This window comes from Onthophagus taurus, chromosome 11 (assembly GCF_036711975.1).
Source record: "Onthophagus taurus isolate NC chromosome 11, IU_Otau_3.0, whole genome shotgun sequence".
Lineage (NCBI taxonomy): Eukaryota > Metazoa > Arthropoda > Insecta > Coleoptera > Scarabaeidae > Onthophagus > Onthophagus taurus.
This window is the reverse complement of record NC_091976.1, coordinates 30,285,400-30,307,577: the sequence shown is the minus strand read 5'-3', so window position 1 is coordinate 30,307,577 and position 22,178 is coordinate 30,285,400. Positions and strand designations below refer to the sequence as shown.

The following is a 22,178-nucleotide window of genomic DNA, read 5'->3' as shown; positions in this document are numbered from 1 at the left end:
AAGAGAGAGGACGGCGCTGAGTGCATTTCGGTGACAGACAATGAACGCCGAGCAACAGTACAACGCAAGGCACTTAACGGCGCCCCGGAAAATAGTACGGCAGTATGGTAATGTAATGCTCTCCCTTTAATGCCTTCCGCCGTCGACTCCACCGACACCCGACCCCCTTAACACTCCTACCACCCGCCGAAAGTGAAAACACCGATTCCCGGCTATCGGCAATGAATCACCGCGGGTCGATAATCAAATTAGGTTTAAAAGCAACCGTTCGCGGGTACTGCTTTTAACACGCTCTACTCATGGAAATTTGCACAAAAGTTCTTCCGAAAACGTCCTCATAAAAGCTTTTGTAAACGATCATAAAGATTCCTTCTATTATTAGTCCTAAATCCTATATTTGAACAAGTTGGAACAAGTTTCCTGTATTAAGTAATAGATAAGACAACTTCTCAACCCAACCCAACCCCCAACTGTTTTAACCCTAAGTCATCAAAAAGGCAATGAAACAAAATCTTACTAAGAAATATACTGTTTATCATAAATGCAGAGTAAGATAACCTAATTAATTTAAACGCAAGACTTAAAAAAATGATGATTTTGATGTTCAGGCTTAAAACCTTAAAGAACAAATTCGAGCAACTGCAAAGAATTACCTTTACAGCAAAAGAAAACTCAATTATTCTATTGAAATCAAGGAAGCAAGAAGGTTGCAGAAACGCTGCAAAAGAATTTACAAAATATGGTCCTACAGCTTTGCTAGATATATCAAAGGTTTTTGAACCAAGTACTTGGCTGCAATTTCACAAGGCAGTGTCATACTACATACGGTAAAATACGGTAAAGATACGGTAAAAGTTTCAACTCAAATGGAAGCTATGGAAAAAGTTTAACTAGCACTTAACAAAATTCAAACATGGACTAGGGATTGGAAAATACAAAAAAGGCTTGAAGTTGATCCAAGTTAATAAACAGCAACCTTACTATGTCTTTTGTCTAATTCTTCTTTAGCGAAGATTTCGTTTAGACCTTTAGTATCCAGTATGTTGCATCTTGTGCAAGTGATGTCAAGTGATCTTGAGTGGCAGAAGTAATTGACTTCGAAATTATTAAAGCCAATACTGTACCACTCAAGATCACTAATGCAACATACTGGGTACTAGAAGTTCCAAGAGAGACAACACTATTATCGTAATACCCAGCTTCAATCACCCCATCGCAATTCCAAGGAACATCTCTGTAAAAAGACCCATGGGTTATTCCAAAACTATCTGAAGAAAAAGTGATCAAAACTGGAGATGAAGTTTCTTAGCTTATGGTCATAGAAGTAAATTAGTAAATGAGGAGATACGAAACGTTAATTGGTGTCATGTGAAATACTTTCAACTCTATGAATCGTCATTATAGTTGTTATCACATGGGGACTGTATCAATGATGACGTCCAACATTGAAGAAGGGATTCCTCTGCAAACGTTTAACCCAATATCATCTGCAGTCGGAGGAATTCAACTACAACCAATTTACACGGAAATTCACCAAAGAATGAACTCCGAACAATAATATGGTGTAGTGAAGTAATATAAGAAAAAACAATAACTTCGCTAGTAATAACTTTTCTATTTTTTTATGCGTGCAGGATGTTTAATCTTAATTAAGTAATTAAATATAAATAAGTAAAGTACACAATAATTAAAGATATCTTCGTAATGCTCATTTCCTTCCTAAATTAATGTCTGGAATCAATATCTGGCCTTCTCGGAGTTTAATTCATTCCAAAATAAATATCTGACTTACCCGGAGTTTATGGACTTGCCCGGAAACTGCAATTGAAACATTGTGATACTAATTCTGCAATGAGACAAAAGTGCATCTTATACCTAACTGGGTTAGCTGTGTCTCCTGAAACTAACAAATTTTTCGTATCAACTCACTTGACAGGATATCGCACAACTCCATCAATCCTGATTTCCATTATATATATCGCTAGCATGTTCAAAAAAGCCGATGAAGGAAGAACAACCTAAGTCATCAAAAAGGCAATGAAGCAAATCTTACTAAGAAATATACTGATTGGGACAAGTGCAGAGAAGATAACCTAATTAGTTTAAACGCACGATTAAAAAAAAAGATGATCTTGATGTTGATGATAAAATTAGATAAAGAACCAAAAAATTAAAGAATTTACAAGTTATGGTCCTACAGCTTTCCTGGATGCTTCAAAGGCCTTTGATATGGTGTAGGACCAAGTACTTGGCTGGAATTTCACAAGGCATTGTTTTAGGACCACTCCTTTATGTACTGTATACCGGAGATATTTCAATTTGAAAAGTTGCTGTACCTCGAACATATGGAAAAGTTCAACTAGCAGTTAATAAAATTCAAAAATGGACTAGGAACCACGTTACTAAACGATTCTCCAGCAGAATCAACAAAATCTCTTGGTCTCCAACTGGATGGCAGATTGAATTCGAAGCATCCTTTTAGACAGAAAATTAATGCTCCTAACATTATTTCTGATCAAAAAGACTTCATTATCAGTCCATAATTAAGACTATTTGGATTTGGTGACTCCGGTTTACTCACAAGAGAAGAAAATGAAACATTGTGTTACTAATTCTGCAATTAGCCAAAAGTGCATCTTTTGAACCAAAACGTCATCTCACTTGACACGATACCGGGTAATTCCATCAATCCATCTCTACATTATGTATATCGCTAGCACGTTTAAGGAAGCTGATGAAGTCACAAAATCTTGTAAAATTAATTTTTGATGGCTTCTATAATTGCGACAAAGAAGTTGACGTCTCAGTAATGTCTGGAATCAACAGTTTCCTGTATTTGGATCATGTTGCACATCGTCGTGCAGGAATTGAGAACTTCAACTTCAAGTTTTACCAATGGCTTGATTCATTTTTTCCTTGTTTCAAAATAAAGTGCGTGTCTCTCAGATATGAGTTGAGCAACTTATCGAAGGCTTGATACATTATTCTGATCTTTAATTGAAAAGATGTAGCTTTTTAGTCTTCTGGTGTGTCATAACCTGAGGTTGGGTTGGGTTCGGTAGAGTAGGCTACTCTTGTATATGCTTAATCCTGTTTCTATATGCATATTTAAACTTTTAATTTTTTTCTGAAATTAACTCTAATTTAAGACTGTTTGTTTAAAACCGTTTGTTACTAAGTAGTTTCTTTAGTTTCTTTTAATTTCTCGTATTTTACTAAATTTATTTTCCGTTTAAATAGCTGAATATATTATGAAATAATGTATTTTAAAGCGATAATGCAATAATAGTACGGTGTAAAGTGCTTTCTTTCCCCTATTACGTGTTAATGTAAAAGGAAAAGATAAGGAAAAAAATAGAACTTGTATTCAAATGGAAATGAATGTGTAAATGTTACTTAAAGAATTAAGTCATTTAAAAAAAGGAAACGTACGCATATCTATTTCGCATTATAAGCACAAGAAAAGTTAAAAGGTTCTATAAATAGTTTAAAGAACGTGTGTGCATTTCATGTTAGGAAAGATAACCGTGAACCAAGCAACCAAGCGGTCGACCACACGATTGTTGCGTTAGTTGCCGCGGTTTACTGACATGTAAATTGAAACAAAAATAAGCTACGTGGCTGGAAAAGCCAATAACACAATGTATACGATAGGTAAACTCAAACTGGGCGAAGTGACGATGATAGTGTAAATAAGTCCGTTGTTTTGGACGTCTTAATGTTTTATTACAATTTATGAGACGTAAAAGGGGCGTTTGAAATTTGATAATTAAATAGAGGGTCAGTTGGATGGTTGCGTTTCATCGAAGCGGGGCATTTTGGAACAGTAGACACGGTGATGTACACGTTCGGAACAAACGGGCCGGAATCCGGTCGATAGTTCGCGGACAAAGCGCACTAATTGACGGCGCCATTATTTCGGTTTAAACAATTATGCAGTTTACGGGGATTTGGTCCGGCCTCGGCCTCGGCCTCACAGAGTGAGAGAGAGACAGATCGAACTGCTGCCGCCCGTTTCATTAATCACTGCCCCTAATTAGCTCAATTGTTCTGCAGTGTCGATTACGTTCCCAATCTCCTCCTCCTCTACGGCGTCGCGACGCCGCCGCCACCGCGGCCTCCAACTCTAACGAGGGATTCTCTCTAATTAGTAGAGAGATTTTCGTTGTTCAAACTCCCAACCAACTCTATTACCTTCCCAACAAAATGCATACCTACAACAATGTTTGTACACAAGTTTTGACTGAAGTAATTAAGTAATCAAAAAGGACGGTGATTTATTTAATTGTCATTGAACCGTTAAATCTTATTTGCATAGAGAGTGAAAATAAAGTAATATGTGGGCTGATTTGTAGGTTTTAACGTAACCGATAGATAGTGATTGTAATGAGCCCGCATCCGTATGGAGTGCATCGGCCCCCGACGATGTTACTTATTGCGTCCGTTGTTAGTTGCAGGACCGGACCAGACCATGAGGCGCCTTTGGCCGGGGCACAGAGGACTCCACTGAACGCCCAACGCTTAGCATGCACAGCACAGATAATGTTCCTGGTAAGTGTCCAAATCGCGCAAATTAATGTAGCGGAATTCGGATTATGATAATAATGTCAAAAACAACCCCTCCCTAACTTAGCTTGCCAACGTTAAAAATATCCATCAACATGAAATACATACAGTGTGTTAAGTAATTATCGTCATAATTGCAAGTATGCAACCAATATCACAATGCAATACGCATCATACGCAAATCGCGTATTGCAATAAAAATACTGCGATATTGGCTGCATACTTGCAATGATAACGTCGGGTACGATAATTACTTAACACACCGTACGTTGTAACCAGTTTAAAAGATCGAGTTTGTAACAGGAAGTCTTTCGATTATTATTGGCGACGATGGGTGAGGTAAAACAGCTTAATTCCTCGTTTTGCATGTTTTGCAAGGTATCGGGATTGGCCGCAGGCGGCGGTTGCGGCTTCGTCGTCGATATAAATAATGTATGAAGAGAGAAAGAGCCGGAATGCGAGACGCTTATAACTGTTACGGTCCGACACATTCTCCGGTGTAACCTTAGATCTACTCGAAGCCGCTGCGTTGTTGCTCTCAGCCTCCCCATGGCTTTGATAAATATTAAAACACGCCGGAGCGCGCCAGACTCCGGGTATAATTCATGCCGTATGCCTGAAAAAGCCCGTTCTGAAATGTTTTAGTGCATACGCCGCTTGAGCATCCGATAAAACCGGACAACTTGGTACCTTTCTGACCTTCTTTAAGACTCTCACACAATAATTTAACATTAGATTTAAGAATACTTTAACCCGATTAATGTTCGGAAAATTTATCTTTATACGGGCCGTTTCAATTTCGGATGTATTTTACTCGAGGGACCGATGAGGGCAGTTCAAGTATAAACACACGGGGGCCGCACGTGGCGGCGGCATCTCGCGGCCCATCCGTCAACGTGTCAAACTTTGCCAATGTATTATACAGGGCCGGCGTAATATCAAAGTTTCTTAATAACGGCACTAGATATTGCGATGCGCCGCTCTCTTACCTCCCCAGGAAACTTTTAATTTCCCCCCTCCGGCGTCCCAACGTTTCCCCGGACACCACCGGGGCCCCATACACGCGTCCACCTTAGCGGCGCCATTAAGAGCGGGAGTTAATTAATTTTTTAAGCGGCCTCGCCCTGAGTGGAATATTAAATGGCTAATACCCTGATATTTCATTACGTTTTGTAATTTGATAAAATATTTGATTCATTGTTCATTTAAAAAAGACGCAGTAACTGGATAACACACGCTATAATAAGATCCGTTAATGAGAAGAAAAGATTACTTATAAAATGCTTATTTTAATGTGGAAAATCGATAACGTATCTACTTTTGAATATTTTTGGGTTACGATTAAATTAAAAGGTAATTATTCAATAAAATCAGTTACTCTTCTTAGTTGTCACTGTCAATTTGACATAAAAAAAATAATACCAACCTAATTTATTTTTTATTTTTTCTATACTCCGTTTTTAAACCAGGAGGAGTATTTTAAATTTGTCACCAGATTGACCTTGCACGTGATTGCTTGAATGAGAGGAAGGTTCACACACAGGCAATTTTGAATTTGAAGGTTAGGTAATTGATAATTCGACAGTTTCGTGTCATTATTGTATATTTTGTGTTCTTAAACCCTTTTTTATTATATTTTGAAATAAATACACTCATAACTTCAATGTTAATTTGTATGTATAGTGTTGACGATAACAAATGAAAATAAATACAATAATAAGTAAATAAATAAATAATAATTATTAATTTAAATTTACCGCCAAAATATCTAGTGATATTTTCTGGTGATTTTTTCCAGTGTAAATCTGACTTTCGCGTTTACTCCTCCTGGTTTAAAAACAGAGTATAGTTCTAGTGCAAGTATTAGTTCTAGTTTTAATTGTTATTCAGCGCTAAGTTGTATATTTTTAAGTTTCGGGTTTAGATCTGTGTCTTCAGACGCTGAATGTTAGGTAAGGTTAGTTTAGTTTACAAACATTAATTATACCATGAAGTATTCTTTGGCAATTAGTAATGGCAATTATAGCGTGAAGTTTTCTTTTGTAATGTCAATTATAGCGTGAAGGAATGTGAGGTAAGGTTAGTTTTGTTTACAAACATTAATTATACCATGAAGTATTCTTTGGCAATTTGTAATGGCAATTATAGCGTGAAGTTTTCTTTTGTAATGTCAATTATAGCGTGAAGGAATGTTCGGTAAGGTTAGTTTTGTTTACAAACATTAATTATACCATGAAGTTTTCTTTGGCAATTCGTAATGGCAATTATAGCGTGAAGTTTTCTTTTGTAATGTCAATTATAGCGTGAAGGAATGTGAGGTAAGGTTAGTTTTGTTTACAAACATTAATTATACCATGAAGTTTTCTTTGGCAATTAGTAATGGCAATTATAGCGTGAAGTTTTCTTTTGTAATGTCAATTATAGCGTGAAGGAATGTGCGGTAAGGTTAGTTTTGTTTACAAACTTTAATTATACCATGAAGTTTTCTTTGGCAATTAGTAATGGCAATTATAGCGTGAAGTTTTCTTTTGTAATGTCAATTATAGCGTGAAGGAATGTGAGGTAAGGTTAGTTTTGTTTACAAACATTAATTATACCATGAAGTTTTCTTTGGCAATTAGTAATGGTAATTATAGCGTGAAGTTTTCTTTTGTAATGTCAATTATAGCGTGAAGGAATGTTAGGTAAGGTTAGTTTTGTTTACAAACATTAATTATACATTGAAGTTTTCTTTGGCAATTAAACCAGGAGGAGTATTTTAAATTTGTCACCAGATTGACCTTGCACGTGATTGGTTGAATGCGAGGAAGGTTCACACACAGGCAATTTTGAATTTGAAGGTTAGGTTATTGACAATTCGACAGTTTCGTGTCATTATTGTAAATTTTGTGTTCTTAAACCCTTCTTTATTATATTTTGAAATAAATACACTCATAACTTCAATGTTAATTTGTATGTTTAGTGTTGACGATAACAAACGAAAATAAACACAATAATAAGTAAATAAATAAATAATAATAATTATTAATTTAAATTTACCGCCAAAATATCTAGTGATATTTTCTGGTGATTTTTCCTAGTGTAAATCTGACTTTCGCGTTTACTCCTCCTGGTTTAAAAACAGAGTATAGGTAATTTAATTCAATTAATCAAATGTGACTTTATTAAGAAATTATTAATAATTCTTGGATTATAACAATTCTTCTTTGTGTTTGTAAATATTTGTTTTGGTATATCGTAAAAAGAAAAAATCGTATTAATTTTGATTTGGAATCATTTAATGCTTCATATTATAATCATTTAATTTATTTTAAGTTAATATTTAACAGAAATGAAAATGCACATTTCAAAATAAAATTATTAAATTTCGAACGAAAATCATTATTATTAACAATTTTAATGCAATTGTTAATTTATGAGTTGTCACTGTCAATTTGAAATTTAAAATTAATACCAACCTAATTTGTTTTTATTTTTTTTTTAGATAATTTAACTTATTTAATAAATTAAATGCAATTTTATTAAAAAATCATTAGGATTTCTTGGATTATAACAATTATTTTATTTATTTGTTAATTTTTATATTAATTTATCTTAAAAGAAAATAAAATCGTATTAATTTTTATTTGTTAATCATTTAATGTTAATTTATTTTAAGTTAATATATTTAGGACAAAAGAAAATGCACATTTTAAAATAAAATTATTAAATGTCGAACGAAAATCATTATTATTAACAATTTTAATGCAAGTTTATTAATAATTATTAATTTATGAGTTGTCACTGTCAATTTGAAATTTAAAATTAATACCAACCTAATTTGTTTTTATTTTTTTTTAGATAATTTAACTTATTTAATAAATTAAATGCAATTTTATTAAAAAATCATTACGATTACTTGGATTATAACAATTATTTTATTTATTAGTTAATTTTTATATTAATTTATCTTAAAAGAAAATAAAATCGTATTAATTTTTATTTGTTAATCATTTAATGCTAATTTATTTTAAGTTAATATTTAGGACAAAAGAAAATGCACATTTTAAAATAAAATCATTAAATGTCGAACGAAAATCATTATTATTAACAATTTTAATGCAAATTTATTAGTAATTATTAATTTATGAGTTGTCACTGTCAATTCGTAATTTAATATTAATACCAACCTAATTTGTTTTTATTATTTTTTTTGGTAATTTAACTTATTTAATAAACTAAATGCAATTTTATTAAAAAATCATTAAATTTCGAACGAAAATCATTTTTATTATCAATTTTAATGCAAATTTATTAGTAATTATTAATTTATGAGTTGTCACTGTCAATTCGAAATTTAAAATTAATACCAACCTAATTTGTTTTTATTTTTTTTAAGATAATTTAACTTATTTAATAAATTAAATGCAATCTCATTAAAAAATCATTAAGATATCTTGGATTATAACAATTCTTTCATTTATTTGTTAATTTTTATATTAATTTATCTTAAAAAGAAAGTAAAATCGTATTAATTTTTATTTGTTAATCATTTAATGTTAATTTATTTTAAGTTAATATTTAATACAAATGAAAATGCACATTTTAAAATAAAATCATTAAATTTCGAACGAAAATCATTATTGTTATCAATTTTAATGCAAATTTATTAGTAATTATTAATTTATGAGTTGTCACTGTCAATTTCAAATTTAAAATTAATACCAACCTAATTTGTTTTTATTTTTTTTTTTTAGATAATTTAAGTTATTTAATAAATTAAATGCAAGTTTATTAAAAAAATCATATATAATAATAATATTCTTGGATCTAGCAAAGGCATTTGACTCGGTAAACCACCAGCGATTGTTGAATGCTCTTGATGCCCTAGGAATAAGAAATAATTTATATATATAGGAATATAGTCAACCCAACCTAAGTTTGCTAAGCAAATATTTGAACAATGCTACTCGGCTTTACTGTACAACATTTTCTCGTACAGTGTGTTAATTAATTATGGTACCCAGTATGCAACCAATATCACAGTATTGGTATTGCAATATGCAATTTGCGTATTGGGTTGCATACTTGCAATGATGACGTCGGGTACAATAATTAATTAACACAGTGTACTTGTTATTACACACTTGAACATAATATTACCTCATAGAGCCGATTTTCGATTTGTGAGTGATAATTGTAAAGATTAATGTGAATTGTAAATGAAATTTTTAATGTAATTATTATTATTAATAGGATATTTGTCACGGTTGATCTTAATCCGGAAGTAAACTGGCACGTGACAAGAGTCACTAATGCAAGAACGGATGCATCGAGATTAGTCGGATTGGCAGTAATTGAATTTGTAGCCAAAGTCAAAGTTTACATTATGATAAATGACAATTCTGCGTTAAGGTTTCCGCGATGTTGGTAAATTATTAGATCTGTACATAGGTTGTGTGTGTCGAGCTATTAAACTATTAATTAATCGAACTTCGACGTCGAAGCTTTTAATAACATCGCGTCACGCAGAAAGCGTTAATTAATTACCTTCGCGGCGAAATCCTCGTCTTCCAGTCAAAACTTTAACGGCGTAGTAGCTGATTAACGCCGCTTCGTCCAACGGAAATCAATAACCCCAGTATAAAGTTGATCAAGTTTTTGATAGCCGAACGGTTTCCGGCAGCCCACTTTGCATAAAGTTGTGCGCGCCGATTACGGAGGCACATTGTATTTTCAGATTGTATCCGCTCGTTTTCCCTCGTGTATTAGAATTTTATATTGGGGTTTCAACAACGAAGTGGGGCACACACTTACATGACTTTGCACGCGCTTTCCATGGCAAGAATGTGCCATTCTTACATTTATTTTAGCAGGAATTTAAGAATGGGTGTTTCTTCGAAAGTTTAATTACGTCCGGGTCCGTGAGTTGGCAAAGCAAAAACAAAGGGGTCCTTAATCAAGGGGTCTAAAAACGTAACTCGATTATTAAAAATTTAAAGTCGTAAATGTTAATTAAATCGGCGGGCGCCGGCGTCGCGCAGGCAGTCCGCGGAGAAGGACGGAAGCGAAAGAGCTAATGAAACGTCAGCGCCGAGGAGAGCGGATGTGATTAATTGTCGGGATTGGCGTGCATAAGGAGCGAAATTAAAAACGAAGGGAGGCGGAATTTAAATTCTCGCAATAACCGGACGGTGCCATTTTTAACAATATAATCGCCCGAATAGGGACTAGGCCAAATTAACTTCTATTCCGCGCAAAAACCGTTCGAGGACCGCGCAGGACGCATTGTTCTCCGAAATTAAACGTCGACTGTGAAACTGTAGTGGATCCGGGTCTATTTTCAATTAAAATTAATTGGACGGTCCTCGAAAATCATTTTTCATCTACACCACATTGGCAAAAATAGTCTTTTTAATTAATTTGATTAAAACCCCCTATAATCAAACAAATTCCTCCGTTACGTTCACTCGTTACGCACATTTTACTTTTGTCGTCGTGATCTGAATTGTAAATAGATAGATAGAGAGTGGTGATGTAGATATGAAAGTTTATCCAGAAACATTCACTCGCGCAGAAGTCGATAGGGACGATATCTGCGGGTACGTAGGGGTAATGGGCCTCGCTAAACAGCGTACAAGAGAAAACCATTACGGTGATGGATCAAAATAGGAGTGGACACCATAGAACGGGGCCATATATCTCCGTTCGCTTCTTGTACGGGCTGCGCGCAGGTGGACCGCTCTATTCGACCATTACGAGCGGTCTCAGAAGACACTCGATTTTTTCGCGTGCGCTACACACCTACACAACTAGAGACTTTCGGACGAAATGAAAATAAATCCTTTTACTAATAGACCACTACACGGATCTGCTATTATTTTCAAGGAAGAATGATATATATGGTAAACAGAATCAGAAAATGCACTCCACTCTGTTGTCAGCCGCCCGATAGGCCAAGGCAAAGGGGTCTTCGGACGCGAAGGGGGCTCCGAGAAGCGCCCGAACACCGAACGCCACTTCAATATCTGCCGATTAAAATATATATGCACCAAAGTAATGGCACTTCATCAGGATATACTGGACCGCCTTGGCTCTATCACGCCGCAAGAGAGACTTCGCGACCCCTTAACTTTACCACTTTTCTGCACTCAAACAACTTTTCCTTCCTAAAACTTGTTTTCGTTAACTCTTATCTCTATTCTTTTTGTATTTAATTTAATCCTACACCGAATTTTATGCACTCATTTCAACTCAATATTAAACTCAAAATTGATAAACATCATAAAATTGTAGCGCCTCGGCCGCAAACGACCTCGATTCAATTAAACGAAATCATGCACTTAGAGTCGTAAAAGATTAAGTAAATATGCACTAATTTACACAAAATTGTTTATATTATAAATAATAAGTTAACTAATTATGTGTAATATAGTATTAATCTAGCGCCTCTTCCGCTAGCGACCTCGGCTTGTTTAAGCGAAATCATACATTTTATGTCGTAGAACATGAGAAAAATGTTCAGCACTTCAATGCAAAATCATTTATGTTAGAATGTTGTTAGATAACATTAATGTAAATTGTCTCGTTTTATATCGCTACATTATCAACTGTAGCGGCTCGGCTCAATTAAACGAAATTATACACTTAGCGTCGTAGAAGTCGAAGTAGACATGGAGTACTTTACACAAATTGATTTATAATGTTATTAGACAAAATAGGTAAATTTAACCAATTTAGTGTAATATAGTATTAATCTAGCGCTTCGGCCGCAAGCGACCTCGGCTTGTTTAAACAAAATCATGCATTTTATGTCGTGGAACATGAGGAAAATGTTTAACACTTCAATACAAAATCATTTATGTATTTTAGAATGCTGTTAGATAACATTAATGTAAATTGTCATGTTTATATCGCTACATTATCAAGTGTAGCGCCTCGGCCGAAAGTGACCTCGGCTCAATTAAACGAAATCATGCACTTAGCGTCGTAGAAGACGAAGTAAACATGGAGTACTTTACAAAAATTGATTTAATAATGTTATCAGACAAAATAGGTAAAGTTAATCAATTTAGTGTAATATAGTATTAATCTAGCGCCTCGGCCGCAAGCGACCTCGGCTTGTTTAAACAAAATTGTGCATTTTATGTCGTGGAACATAAGGAAAATGTTTAACACTTCAATACAAAATCATTTATATTAGAATGTTGTTAGATAACATTAATGTAAATTGTCATGTTCTATATCGCTACATTATCAAGTGTAGCGCCTCGGCAGCAAGCGACCTCGGCTCAATTAAACGAAATCATGCACTTAGCGTCGTAGAAGCCGATGTAAACATGGAGTACTTTAAAAAAATTGATTTAATAATGTTATCAGACAAAATATGTAAATTTAAGCAATTTAGTGTCATATAGTATTAATCTAGCGCCTCGGCCGCAAGCGACCTCGGCTTGTTTAAACAAAATTGTGCATTTTATGTCGTGGAACATAAGGAAAATGTTTAACACTTCAATACAAAATCATTTATATTAGAATGTTGTTAGATAACATTAATGTAAATTGTCATGTTTTATATCGCTACATTATCAAATGTACCGCCTCGGCCGCAAGCGACCTCGGCTCAATTAAACGAAATCATGCACTTAGTGTCGTAGAAGACGAAGTAAACATGGAGTACTTTACAAAAATTGATTTAATAATGTTATCAGACAAAATAGGTAAATTTAACCAATTTAGTGTAATATATGTGGTATTAATCTAGCGCCTCGGCCGCAAGCGACCTCGGCTAGTTTGAACATAATCATACATTTTATGTCGTAGAACGTTAGGAAAATGTTTAACACTTCAATACAAAATCATTTATACTACAATGTTGTTAGATAACATTAATGTAAATTGTCATGTTTTATATCGCTACATTATCAAATGTAGCGCCTCGGCCGCAAGCGACCTCGGCTCAATTAAGCGAAATCATGCACTTAGCGTCGTACAAGACGAAGTAAACATGGAGTACTTTACAAAAATTGATTTAATAATGTTATCAGACAAAATAGGTAAACTTAACCAATGATGTGTAATATAGTATTAATCTAACGCCTCGGCCGCAAGCGACCTCGGCTTGTTTAAACAAAATCATACATTTTATGTCGTAGAACGTTAGGAAAATGTTTAACACTTCAATACAAAATCATTTATACTAGAATGTTGTTAGATAACATTAATGTAAATTGTCATGTTTTATATCGCTACATTATCAAATGTACCGCCTCGGCCGCAAGCGACCTCGGCTCAATTAAACGAAATCATGCACTTAGTGTCGTAGAAGACGAAGTAAACATGGAGTACTTTACAAAAATTGATTTAATAATGTTATCAGACAAAATAGGTAAATTTAACCAATTTAGTGTAATATAGTATTAATCTAGCGCTTCGGCCGCAAGCGACCTCGGCTTGTTTAAACGAAATCATGCATTTTATGTCGTGGAACATGAGGAAAATGTTTAACACTTCAATACAAAATCATTTATATTAGAATGCTGTTAGATAACATTAATGTAAATTGTCATGTTTTATATCGCTACATTATCAAATGTAGCGCCTCGGCCGCAAGCGACCTTGGCTCAATTAAGCGAAATCATGCACTTAGCGTCGTACAAGACGAAGTAAACATGGAGTACTTTACAAAAATTGATTTAATAATGTTATCAGACAAAATAGGTAAATTTAACCAATTTAGTGTAATATAGTATTAATGTAGCGCTTCGGCCGCAAGCGACCTCGGCTTGTTTAAACAAAATCGTGCATTTTATGTCGTGGAACATGAGGAAAATGTTTAACACTTCAATACAAAATCATTTATATTAGAATGCTGTTAGATAACATTAATGTAAATTTCACGTTTTATATCGCTACATTATCAATTGTAGCGCCTCGGCCACAAGTGACCTCGGCTCAATTAAACGAAATCATGCAACAACATAACTAAGGCTGACCAATTATCTCATTTATCTCTATTCGTCTTATATTTAATTTAGTCCTACACAGAATTTGATGCACTCAAGTAATATTTCACTAAATATTAAAGTTAAATTGATAAAGAAAGGAATTTACCAAAGAACAAGGAAACAAAAGTGGTTCAACCCCCGTTGATAATAAATTCAAACGTTAAATCCCTGGGGGTTGAGGAATAGTAACGAAAGGGGGAAGTTGTATAGGTACGGCAATTCGGTACAGGCGCAATTAGCAGAGCTCCTTATTAATTAATGCAAGCCGCTTACAGACAGTTTACTTAAGATTTGCCCGGATATGAGATCGGCCGTGGGCCCCCCCTTGGGGAAAGGGTGGCTGGGTTGGGTAATCGCGCACGCTCCTCCGAGATAATTATTTCGATAAATTTAATATGATCCGCTCAGTCACGTAGGTGGTTACCTTAATTGTTATTGTTAATTTCCTGGGGCGGTCGCCGCACAGGAACGGGGGGGTGACGGCGTTGGGGGGGGAAAGCGCGCTTCCGAGCGCCGCTTGATTAGAGGGCGTTTAATATTTGATCGGATCGTAAATCTGGTCCGGAATATGAGAGCGCGAAACAGTGCACGAACGTAGATCGAGTTAGCACTCGCTTAATTAATTGATAGTAACTCGTGCTTAACGGTTCGAAGTTTTCGGCAATTATCCCGACTTGAAATCTTTATGTGCAGTTCAAAATTTATAAACTTAGACCAGACAGATAGCGAGGTTAATTGATTTCTGATTTTAATTCTTTTTTTTTCGGCCAATCGATCGATGGAATCGATGCGAACGGCATTTTAACGAGGGCTCGTCGCCCAATTATATAATTAAATGCTAATGGATTTCTGGAAGATGGGCTACTCTCACTTATATCTGCAATTTGATCCGCGAAACAAGCGTAGGGCTAATTGGGCCGCATCTGCGCGCTCGGATAAATGAAGAAATAATTGCGTGTATTTAATTTGAGAGGCGTCCCCGTAAGTTCCTGTCGGTGCGAGAGGGACGGCACCAAGTCCTGCCCATTAATCTTTTATGCATGCAAATGAAATTACTTCGAGTCCGGCCACGTTTAATAATCAGATAATTGGTGTTGTGCCGATTTATAAATGCGTCGATTGCCGTCGGGAAAATCGCCCGTAATTAAAATTGTATAAATTAACTCTTCAACGGTTCTCCGCTAAATTTACCATCGCAGGTGATTTTCAAGACTCCGAGAACGAAGAATTTTCCGTTTTGCTCTGCTTTGGTTCTGGTTCTGGTTCCGGAAGTGTTCCGTCCTTCTCTCTTTTATTGGTTCATTAGTTAAATCCCCTAATTCCGTAATTTTCTGGCTACCGGACGGCCAGTCCTGCGAAACGAGCTGCGGACCGGACGCCACCCCTCAGTCTCTTCACCCACCCTTTTTTTAATTAATAAAAGCCCCGCCAACCGAGGAGAACAAACCTCGCTCTTGTGCAATTTGCTCGTTAAAACTTGCTCGAGGACTAAAGACGCATCCAGTAATTCACTCTTTTTCATTATGCTCGCCGTAAATAAATGATTACCACTGGCTCTGGAACCGTCGCGATTCCTCTTCAGTTACACCTCACCTGGTCACCATGAATTTTTCGGCTTAAATTACTTTTACGTTTCAATATTACTGGAATTAAGTTTTGAATTAACTCAATAAATTTCAATTTAACCGAATCAACCACTCCTAGATTAATATTCAATATACTCATTTAATCCTTGATGATTCATTCTATATAGACATTGTATATAGCAAGAAAAAGGCAGGGCCAAGAATGCTATCCCACTCTCGACAAGATATTATTAAAGCCAAGAACCTAGATTTTGTTAAAGAGAGATTGACAAAAGAATTCCATAGTCCAAGCCAAAAAGTAATGCATGACAAATGTAAGATGTAGGTATTCCGGAGCATTTAGAACCTTATGGGTGTGGAATAAGAGAGGATTTATAACTAGGTAGTTATCCAGAATCTCCTTCCCCCACTACAATGCACATATATTTGGACATACACATTCTTCTTTCTTTTGTAATAGGATAATGTCCTGTTCCTCCTAAGAGGGAGGTTCCATCCAATCAGAAAAGATAGTGCTGGTGTGTGTTCCAGAGAGAACGTCGCGTCTTTATTTCTTTGTGTAGGTAAAACAAAGGCGTGACGTCCAGTCTAGAACACAATATCTTTTCCGATTGGGCGGAACAGAAACTAACCTCGTTTTGTATTAATATTGCATATTGGCTCAATAAGCAAAATTATGCACTTATTTTATTGTTATCAGACAAAATTGCTATTATGTGTAATACACTATTGATCCAGCGAAATCATGCATTTAATGTCGTAGAATATGAGGTTAATGCTCAGCACTTTAATGCAAAATCTTTTATATTAGAATGTTAGACATAGTTCTTGTAAATATAACTACGAAAGGTTTCACAGCCGGAGTTAATTGAACTAAAACTAGAAACTTTCGGATTTTGCCGTGCGTCTTTTAAGAAAAGGTTTGGCGTTTCGGACACCATGTTGCAACCTTCTTCATAAACTGGTTCGAAGTGACGAAATCGAAAATCGGAAACAATATATAAGTCGGAAAATTAATTAATAATCAATTCAAGCTAATTATTAACTAATTGCGTCGCGTCCGGTGTAAGGCGGGAGGAGGTCTTGGTGTTCACCATCATCTTCCATGTTCTACAAAGCTCCCAGCCATCCTCTCTGTTGACGTTATTTCTATGTCGGTGGATCTCTATGGCTTCTCTTGTCAGTCGCTGGTGATATCTGTTGTCCCTAGCCAGCACCTTTGTTTGGTCGAAACCGCCGAATGCTGCATTTTCTTCAACCTTACATCCCTTTCATGCTCGATAACTACACGATAGTTGGTAGACTCCCGCTCCTTTTAATGGAGTTAGTTTGTCCTTGACTATCGGGGATATGTTCCTGTACCACACTATGATGTCGTTCTTCTTGAGGTGCCTGGCAATTCGTTCCGTTACACCTGAAACATAGGGAAGACAGATAAATCCAAGAGGTTTTGTACTTACCACGTCTTCCCTCTGCTTTCGCTGCTTGATGACTCGGTTGATATCCCTCTTAGAATGTATTGCTTCTTCCTCAAGTTATCTCTTTCACATATTCTTGCTGCTCGCTGAAATAAAGTGTTCTGTTGATGTCATCACATAATTTAGGATTTAATAGGACGTCGCGCATTTATTTATTTATGCAGGTAAAATAAAGGCGCGACGTCCCGTCTAGAACACATTATCTTTTTCGATTGGGCGTAACAGAAACTAACCTCGTTTTGTATCTCGGCTTAATGAAGTCATAAAAGACGAAGTAACCATGATTTATATTATTATGTTATCCGACAAGTATATCTTGATTTTAAAGAATTTTAAAAGAATAAACTTCTGCAAAGCTCAACACGCTTAGTTCTCGGCGTTTATAGCCTATTCATACGACGTTAGTCGTGCCTTCCAATTTATCTGACCCGCCGTCTCAGCGGGAATTCGCCGGCGACACCTACAAAGTGTCTTCTATGAGTTACGCGACCGATTCGCGTTTGCATAAGGTGAAAGACCTCGCCTTTCGAAACGTTCCGCTAATCTCCACCTTTGTATAAGTTATGTGCGTACTATTAGAACAAAATGAAATAAACACAGGAACATTATCACTTTAGCAAAATTTTGTTCGATCACAGAAACAGACAGTATTAATCGTTTAACGAGACGTTGGTGTCATTTAATCTTTTATCTGGAACCCCCCCGAGTTCTTGTCGAATTGAAACTTCCCCGGTCGGATTTTCTCGTAAATCTTAGTCGAACGTGTCGTCGCGACGCTTTGTGGGGCGGACGTCGTTGTCGTACCAGAAATTTTCGAGTGCCATTACGGTCAAAGACAGCGGCGAGCCGTGCTCGGCCTAAATGTGTCACGTGCTCGGAACAATATCCTTAAGCGGAGATTTACGGTCGCCCGACTCGAATTTATACAAATTTTATCGCACGCCGAAAGGTGATTTCCTATTCGAACGTGTATTATAGATAGAAAGGGCGCGTGGGCGAACTGACATCGCGTTCGACGGATTTAGCAGTCGGACGCGCGCGAAATCATAAATATCGCGGAAAATCAAATAACATACACACACGTATCTATATCCGAGGGGAGGGCGCGTGCTAGCGCTTACTTGCTGCAAAATTGAAATTGATTTCGGATTGGAACCGCCCGATACCTTTAAATATTGTGGGGAAGTGAACTAAAGTCGATTTTCCTTTTATTTTTACTATTTTCGTGGGATATATTTTCATAAAGTAAAGTGTTTCAGCCTGAAATAGTTTTAATTGAAAGAAGCCGATTTTAAGTATGACGTTGGTGTATAATAGGGCGGTAATACCCGGGAATAATTTCGTTAGCGGAAATTAAGAAAGAGATAGGGGAGTATAGCGGGCGGTGTTGCACAAAGACACCGCCGCCGCGCCGCCCGTTTTCATCAGTTTTCTCGTTCGGCTTAAACTATTTTAATTAAAGCGACGGCTAATTTAACTAGACAAATCTCTGTTACTCAAAATAATAAGAGTCCCCCTTCCCACGAGGACCACCTTTTCGCCAAGCAATTTCGTCTCGTGTCTACACCGAAACCGCTACTGTCACAGCGAACGGAGGCGGTTATTGTTTTCACGAATACGAAAATTGGTCGGATTCTTGTCTCAACGATTAATGCGTTTTAGGTTTAATAATCGAATCGAATTGGATATTTTAATTGAATTAATCTAAATTACTTGTTTTCCTAGTTTTAATTAATTCCTCGTCGTGGAATAACTCGATACTTTACCCAAAACCCGCCCGCAACAATACGACGGATTCAAGAGGACGTCGCGCATTTATTTCTTTATGTAGGTAAAACAAAGGCGCGACGTCCAGTCTAGAACGCACTATCTTTTCCGATTGGGCGGAACTGAAACTAACCTCAGCACGCCTCAGCATCCCTGCATCCTGCAAAAAGCATCTTAACTTTACCACATAAAAAAGAAACCGATATTTTATGTACTACATAGCATAACCAAAAAGGACGAAAACCTCCGAAGATGGCGTAGACCGCCGAAACGCGTCAGGCAGAGTGTAAAACTTAAAATATCAATAAAAGCATAAATATACGTTTAATTATTTTCATGAAACTAACCTCGTTTTGTATTGATATTGCATCTCAATTAAGCGAAATTATGCACTTAGCGTCACAGAAGACGAAGTAAACATGGAGTAATTTATAAAAAATTATGTTATCAGACAAAATTGCTAAAGCTAACCAATTATGTGTAATAAAGTATTGATCCAGCGAAATCATGCAATTAATCTCGTAGAATATGAGGTTAATGTTCGGCACTTCAATGCAAAATCTTTTATATTAGAATGTTAGACAAAAAGTGTGTCGTTTTATATCGCTATTTTATCAAATGTAGCGCCTCGGTCATTTATACCGGGTGATTCAGACCACCCGTACCAGGAATATTTCTCAAAAACGCAATTACCTCAGAAGTTGCAATAAAAAATATGATAATAATAAATTCGTCGTGCAGTTATTGCTGTAGGGAGGCGAGCAAGAAGGTGTGTGGCTGTTGATGGCAACGTTTTTGAACGTTAATCATTGTTATTGTTTGTTCAGATTGTAATTTAATTAATTACTTCAGCATTTTTTATAATACATGTTTAGTTATCTTTACTGTAATCATCAATAACACTTAAACGTTGCATTAAATCAAAGAAGATTTAAAGCAAAAGTTGTTTATTTTTAAAATACCTATTCTACGATAAAACTTAATTCATATGACAACTTGAAAAATTTTTAAGTTGATGTCATTACCACCAACTTCCGGTGTTACCAGCGTGATAAAAACTGGTGCATTGAATTCTTCATATACGATTTTATTATCATATTTTTTATTGCAACTTCTTAGGTAATCGCGTTTTTGAGAAAAATTCCTACGGGTGGTCTGAATCACCCGGTATATAATTATAAAAACTGTATATTTTAATTAATTAATTTAATTCCTCGTCGAGGAGTAACGCGATCCTTTACCCGAAATCCCCCCGCAGCAATACGTCTTATTTAAGAAGACGTCGCGCATTTATTTCTTTGTGTAGGAAAACAAAGGCGCGACGTCCAGTCTAGAACGCACTATCTTTTCGGATTGGGTGGAACGGAAACCAACCTCGATTTGTATTGATATTGCATTTCGACTCAATTAAGCGAAATCATGCATTTAATGTCTTAGAACCTCATCAATGTTGAGCAGTTCAATGCAAAATCTTTTATGTTAGAATGTTTTATATAAATTTATATAAATATAAAAATTGGATATTTTAATTGAATTAATCTAAATGACTCAATTACTGGTTGAGTTGAAAAAAACGAAACAACGCTTAAGTTTAATGTCCCAAGGAAAATTTGTTTTCCCGGTTTTAATTAATTCCTAGTCGTGGAGTAACTTTACCCGAAACTCGCCCGAAACAATACGTCGGATTTAAGAGGACGTCGCGTATTTATTTCTTTATGTACGTAAAACAAAGGCGCGACGTCCAGTCTAGAACGGATTATCTTTTCTGATTGGGTGGAACGAACATGGGGTGGAATATTGGCTCAATTAAGCAAAATTATGCACTTAGCGTCTTTTATACTACAATGTTAGATAAAGTTCTTGTAAAGTGTGTCGTTTTATATCGCTATTTTATCAAATGTAGCACCTCGTTCATTTATATTAGGGAATGCATTCCCGGAATGTCGGGATCCCGGATGATTTTTAAAAATTACTCAGTTTCTTTCAGCCACGTAGTAGCCTATATACTGATACGACTCGTGTGTCAGAGTCGTATCAGTCAGTATCAGTACGTGAACCGACACGATATTCACTACATGAAATGGTGAATAAATGCATTTTAAAAGTAATATTAATTGATACACAGAATGTTCAGAAATTGGCGGATAATCTACACATAGCGACATTCTTCGTTCCATTCTAAAGCGAAAATCTTAATTGTAAAATGTTGTATCATACATCTACAGGAGGTTCTCAAAGGTCGGATAATTTGTCCATAAATAATCATTAATATTCAATATCTGTTGATAAATAAGCTGTAATTTAGAACACAGATAATATTTAGCTTTAAAGTTCGTTTTTAACATTTTTTCATTATCATATCTTCAGGAAAAACACATTTGGAAACATGTGTTTTGAGTTCATTCTGAACAGCCTGTATATTTAGTCAAATTAATTTGATTGCACTTGTGTTTAAAAAAATATCCTTGGAATCGTGTCTGAAAAAGAACCATTTTTTATTTTACATAATAAAGATAAAGACTCAACATCTGTGTGGTCGCATTATTTAATGTCGAGTGGCAATAAAACTGTAAAATGTAAGAAATGTGGATCTATCCTAAAAACATTGGGTGGTTCTATAAAAGGCCTTCATACATATTTATTAACAAAGCACAATTTGAAAGTACATTCAGCTGACCAAAATTTGCCTAGCGCTAGTCAAGAACATAATTATGAGCCTCCTATGAAACGAAAATTAACAGATTACTTTATATCGAAAAAAAATCCAAATTAGACGAAACACTGGCCCGTATGAC

General features: G+C 35.6%; 1 protein-coding gene across 7 annotated transcripts in view; it reads left to right on the top strand.

The window, feature by feature from the left end:
- The window catches only part of LOC111428737 (LIM domain only protein 3-like), an 86,617-nt gene that overhangs the window by 50,994 nt on the left and 13,445 nt on the right, over window positions 1–22,178 (top strand). For 6 of the 7 annotated variants that reach the window (XM_023064393.2, XM_023064395.2, XM_023064392.2 and 3 more), the window contains exon 2: window positions 4,452–4,551. In XM_023064393.2, coding sequence (XP_022920161.1) covers window positions 4,527–4,551 — 25 coding nt within the window. In that variant the 5' untranslated portion in view covers window positions 4,452–4,526. The remainder of the gene's footprint in view (window positions 1–4,451; window positions 4,552–22,178) is intronic. The other variant, XM_071199822.1, reaches the window with a different exon arrangement.